This window comes from Myotis brandtii, unplaced genomic scaffold (genome assembly GCF_000412655.1).
Source record: "Myotis brandtii unplaced genomic scaffold, ASM41265v1 scaffold174, whole genome shotgun sequence".
In the NCBI taxonomy this organism is placed as follows: domain Eukaryota; kingdom Metazoa; phylum Chordata; class Mammalia; order Chiroptera; family Vespertilionidae; genus Myotis; species Myotis brandtii.
In genome coordinates this window covers 3,796,320-3,802,100 of record NW_005356437.1, presented here as the reverse complement: position 1 = coordinate 3,802,100, position 5,781 = coordinate 3,796,320, and the positions used below count along the sequence as shown (strand labels likewise).

Here is a 5,781-nt window from a genome sequence, read left to right as displayed (position 1 = left end):
AATCGAACCTGGGACTCTTCAGTCCACAGGCCGACTCTCTAGCTACTGAGCCACACTGGTCAGGGCCTTTGCCCATTTCTTAATTAGATTGTTTGGGGGATTTTTGGTGTTAAGTAAGTTCCTTATAAATTTTGGATATTAAGTACTAATCAGATATATCAATGAATATATTCTCCCCTTCAGTGGGTTGTCATTTCATGTTGTTGATGGTTTCCTTTGCCGTGCAAAACTTTTTAGTTTGATGTAGTCCCATTTGTTTATTTTTCCTTTTGTTTTTTGCCCGAGGAGATATATCAGAAGAAATATTGCTATAAGGAATGTCTGAGATTTTACTGCCTATCCTTTCTTCTAGGATTTTTATGGTTTTAAGTCTGTAGGCCATTTCGAATGTATTCTTGGGTATGGTGTCAAAAAATGGTCTAGTTTCATTTTTTTTGCAGTATTTCCAGTATTTCCAACACCATTTATTGAATAGACTATCTTTACCCCATTGTATGTTTTTGCCTCTTTTGTCAAAGATTAATTGATTATAAAGGCCTGGGTTTATTTCTGGGCTCTATTTTGTTCCATTTATCTATATGTCTGTTTTTATGCCACTATCATGCTGTTTTGATTACTATGGCTTTGTAGTATAGTTGATATCAGGGAGTGTGATTCCTCCATCTTTGTTCTTTCTCAGGATTGCTAAGGCTATTTGGGGTCTTTTGTGTTTCCATATAAGGTTTTGGAGTATTTTTTCTAGTTCTGTGGAATACACCGTTGATATCTTGATAGGAATTCATTGAATTTATAGATTGCTTTGAGAAGTAAGGATACCAATCCATGAACACGGTGTATGCTTCCACTTATCTGTATCTTCTCCCATTTCTTTCTTCAGTGTCTTATAATTTTTCGAGTACAGGTCTTCTACATCCTTGGTTAATTTATTCACAGGTATTTTATTCTTTTTGAAGCAATGAAAATGGGGATTGTTTTCTGATAGTTTATTATTGGTGTACGAAAATACAACTGATTTTTTAAATATTTTGTATTCTACTTTACTGAATTCAGTTCTAATAGGTTTTTGGTGGAATCTTTAGGGTTCTGTATATACAATATCATGTCACCTGCAAATAATGACAGTTTTACTTCTTCCTCTCTAATTTGGATGCCTTTTATTTCTTCTTGTACAAAAAAACAGGAGCAAATAAGATTAAAGTCCATAATAAAAGATAGCCAGCCAATGCTATGAATTCAGAAAAGAACTTATTGAATGTCAGCTGGGGCTTCATTGAAACAGTTGTGGCTAGTTATGACATACACGAGAAATCTTTAGTTGCAGGACCAGCTCTACCCCCTAATTATAAGAGCAGTAGTTCAGAGTCATCAGACAGCGATGAGGACAGTAATTCTTTGTACGGAGAAGGAAACCAAGAATCTGAAGAAGATGACACTGGTCCACCTGCAAGGTCAGTCACTTTCTTAATCCAAGCTTCAAACCTAGTATACATTGGCTGGAACAGATAGCTAGTAAGGGGGATAGCACATCTGCATTTGTACAACACAGGAAGAGATCATTTCATGTGGCATTTGCTCATGAACTATACCTTTTACAAAGAAATTTATTTTAGTAGTACTAAAATAGTAGTCCCATTTTTTTATTTTTCTATATAGATGTGGAGATTTTTTTTATTTTACTATATAGATGTGGAGATATCTAGAATTTCAATAAAATTCTTATAGAATTTGTCTTTAAGGTGTTATTAAAGTGACTAAATATTCTAAATAAACCATAGGATTTATTCTTTTAAAATTACCTATGCAATGTATGAGACAGAAATAGCAGCATAAAACTTTTCCTTAAATGAGATTAAAAGCTAAAGTCATAAACTCATTGCTCAGAAACATCTAGCAAACAGACTATTTGAAACTTTGTGAGTGGAATCTTTAACACCACAGAAAATATAGGAAATTGATATATTACTGCTGTAAAAAAGTAACCAATTTCTTAACCCTTTTAGGCCAAAACTAAATTCCAGGAAAAGATTAGTAGACGACTTACTGTGGTATTTGTGTGTGTGGGTTTTTTTTAATTTGGCAAGATTAATTTTTTCAGTATTTATACAACTATTTGAAGTTAAAAACTAAAATTCTTGTGAAAAAAAATGTTTGACATATGCATAAAGTTACACTACTATGTTTCCAGAAAACAGAGGAGAAATCAAGATGATGATGATGATGAAGGATTTTTTGGACCAGCCCTTCCTCCTGGATTTAAAAAGCAGGACGATTCTCCTCCAAGGTGATAATGCATAATATTTCAGGCCAGTCTTTTCTAAATATTTTAACTGGTGCATGGTAGTTCATTAAAGAGTTTTCTGTGATTGTTTTTTACTTACATGTTTTTATAACATTTGAAATTCATATAATACAAATAATTATTTAAACAAACTTTTAAGTAATCTTTTAAATAATTATAATAAAATTTTCTATAATTATTTACATGTTTATGACACTTTCATAGTTTATAGAACCTCCTCATCTCTTATTTGATACACAAGTGTTTTGTGGTAGGCTGAGTGGAACATTATCCTTCTTTCCCCTTTTTGTAAACAGATAAGGTTGCACACACAGTAAGTGGTAGACCTGGGGCCTAGAATCCTGGTATTTGACTTCTAACCCAGACTTTTTCATTTCACATGTATATATACATACACACACGTGTGTGTATCTTATATGGTGCCTGGCACAGAGTAAGCGCATAGTAAATATTGATTCCTGTCTTCTTGGAATTGCAAAATTTTGAAATACTAAATATGAACTCGCACACCAAATTGTTTATAATTCATAATACTATAAACCAATATAAGAGCAAGTTAAAAAAAAAAGCCTGTTGTACATATTATATTCAGAGTTTATCATCACATTTGTCAGCTCCTTGTTTTCAGAAATACAGGGATAGACAATCTACTGTCTGTTTTTGTATGGCCCCCAAGCTAAGAATGATCTTTAAAGAGCCATTAAAAAACAAACACAAATATACAGCTGAGACCCAAATGTGGCCCTCAAAGCCTAAAATATCTTATCTGACCTGTTACAGAAAATTTGCTGAGAATACAATATTTCTTTTAGGAAAATAAATTATTAGATGTATAGCAGTATCTTTTTTGAGAATTATATTTTGGCAGTAATAAAATACATGTGTAAAATAAATAGGTGACTGCCCCTAGAGGCGTTGCAGGTGTGGCTGCCGTGTTGCGCCTGCGTCATTAGGTGGCAGAGAGCAGAGAGGCTCGCCTACGCCCAGCGTCCTGGCCGTGGGCGCCTGGATGGTTGACGGCCTGACACTGAAAGAAAAAAAATTGAAAAAAAAATAAAATAAATAGGTGGTAGCATATAATGTAGGCAGAAACCTTTTATACAGCCATAACATGTCATGATTATATTCTTTTACTATATTTTAAGATTTCATATGCCAGTAATTTTATCTTTACAAATTCCCTGAGGCCATAGAGTTAAGCCTTAATTGCTAAAATTTGTACTCAGAAAAAAATCCATGGAGTACTTCCTTATATCTTTTGATAACTAATTTGATCTTTCTAACAGTGCCAAACTTCCCTGTTTTTTATATACAAAATTGTTTTGGCTCAAAGAGGTTTTATGAACCCAGACAAGAGGTTATGAATGGCTAGAATCAGAACCCAGACCTGATTGTCAGTACTGTTTTTCCTCTGCCAGGGAGCTTGTCTGGGAGGCTCTCATTGAGCACAGTGCAACCTGGAAAATTCAGCTTAGGACTTCACCATCTTGCTTGGTAATAATGGCTCAGTGACATCTCTGGAAAAAGACATTGGTATGAAAGAAAGGATAAGGAAACTTGAAAGCATGAACAAGAGTAGAAAATGTCTTTTATTTTTCCTCTATACCAAGTATTCTCTTTTTAAGACCCAGAAGTTAGGCAGTTCTCCCTTCTGGACTGATGGTTGTTCCCTCAGTTTAAAAGAACATAAACTTTTCATTAAGTGGTCCAGGGTTCAAACTTCAGCTCTGCCACTTATCAGTGTGTGTTGCCTTTGAGCATTATTTTGCTCACCTAGAAAATGGAGTGACTTATATCTGGCAAAGTTACTTTATGGAAACAGTTACACTGGTTGAAGTGTGGTCAGCACAGCACCTTTTCCTTTTTCTCAAATGCACTCTTTTCTGAACACTTCACATCATTTTTAGATTAGTGAGGACAAGGCTTAGATTTTTGATACGTGTAATCTAAGTTACTAACATCTGTTGTGTGCATGTGCTATTACATGTCCTTCAAACTCAGTTTATACTTCAGAAGTTTGGACTATAATTATAATGCCCCTAATGTATTTTTCAGTGGACAGTGAATATTAAAACTGAAAACCAAGGCACAAAATAGAAAAACATCCTCATAAGCTTTAGTCCATAATAACAACTCTTTTTAATTACCATTTTTATTTAAAACTAGAGGCCCGGTGCACCAGTGGGGTCCCTGGGCCTGGCCTATGGGGATCAGGCCAAAACCGGCTCTCCCACATCCCCCGAGGGGTCCCGGATTGTGAGAGGGCAGTTCTCAGGTGACGCACCCCAGAATCGGAATCAGGCTCCCTCCTCTCTGGTTTCAGGTGCGTCACCCAAGAACCGACAACCGCCACTGCCAAGTGACCTCAGCTTGGCAGTTCCTGCGTTGAGCGGCTGCCCCTTGGTGGTCAGTGCGCGTCATAGCTACCGGCCGATCAGCCGGTTGGCTGGTCGGCCAGTCGCTTAGGCCCGTGGTTGGCAAACTGCGGCTCGTGAGCCACATTCGGCTCTTTGGCCCCTTCAGTGTGGCTCTTCCACAAAATACCACGTGCAGGCGCACATGTACGGTGCGACTGAAACTTCGTGGCCCATGCGCAGAAGTCGGTATTTTGTGGAAGAGCCGGTATTTTGTGGAAGAGCTACACTGAAGGGGCCAAAGAGCCACATGTGGCTCGCGAGCCTCGGTTTGCCGAGCCGCAGTTTGCCTATCTAATAATAGACAAACATGGTAATTGACCGTACCTTCGCTACACCTCCCATTGGCTAATCAGCACGATATGCAAATTAACCCCCAACAAAGGGGGCGGCTAATTTGCATATACCGGCTGGGAGTGAAGACTGAAGACACCGTAGAAAGAAGCCAAGCAACAGAGCCGAGGTAGCGGAGACGGGCGGGAGAGAAACGGCAGAGACAGGCTGGGTAGCAGTGGCAGAGATGGGCGGGGTAGGAACGGCAGAGATGGGAGCGAAGCCCTATTCTTGCAAGAATCTTCCTGCAACGGGCTTCTAGTATACCTATATAGATAGTTCTTTTAGAAAGTGGGTATACGCCACTGCCATAAAGATTGAGAATTACAGATTTAGTATCTAACCATTGACTAACAAATAGAAATAAAAATGCAAAAATTAGATTTTTTATATTAAGTGGGAAAATACTAAATTATAAATAAAAATATCCTATATAATAAAAGAGAAACATGTAAATTTACCATCCCTCTGCTACGCTCACCAGCCAATCAGGAGTGACCATGCAAATTAACCTAACACCGATGGTGGGTTAATTTGCATACACAGGCGCCAGGCGGAGAGCAGAGTGGGACAGCCAGTGGAGAGCGGAGCGGCTTGGGGAAATTGGCTCCCCAAGCCGCCAGACAGAGAGCAGAGAGTGAGAGCTTGGCAGAGTGGGAGGCCATGGGACAGAGACAGAGCAGGAAAGGAAAACCAAGATCGCGGGGAGCACCAGGAATTCTGGGAATAGTAGTT

The 5,781-nt window shown here is 38.2% G+C and overlaps 1 protein-coding gene across 1 annotated transcript in view; it reads left to right on the top strand.

Moving 5' to 3' along the window:
- Window positions 1-5,781, top strand: part of GPALPP1 (GPALPP motifs containing 1) — a 31,182-nt gene that overhangs the window by 3,684 nt on the left and 21,717 nt on the right. Inside the window, exons 2-3 of the mRNA XM_005863227.2 lie at window positions 1,280-1,448; window positions 2,186-2,281. Coding sequence (XP_005863289.2) covers window positions 1,280-1,448; window positions 2,186-2,281 — 265 coding nt within the window. The remainder of the gene's footprint in view (window positions 1-1,279; window positions 1,449-2,185; window positions 2,282-5,781) is intronic.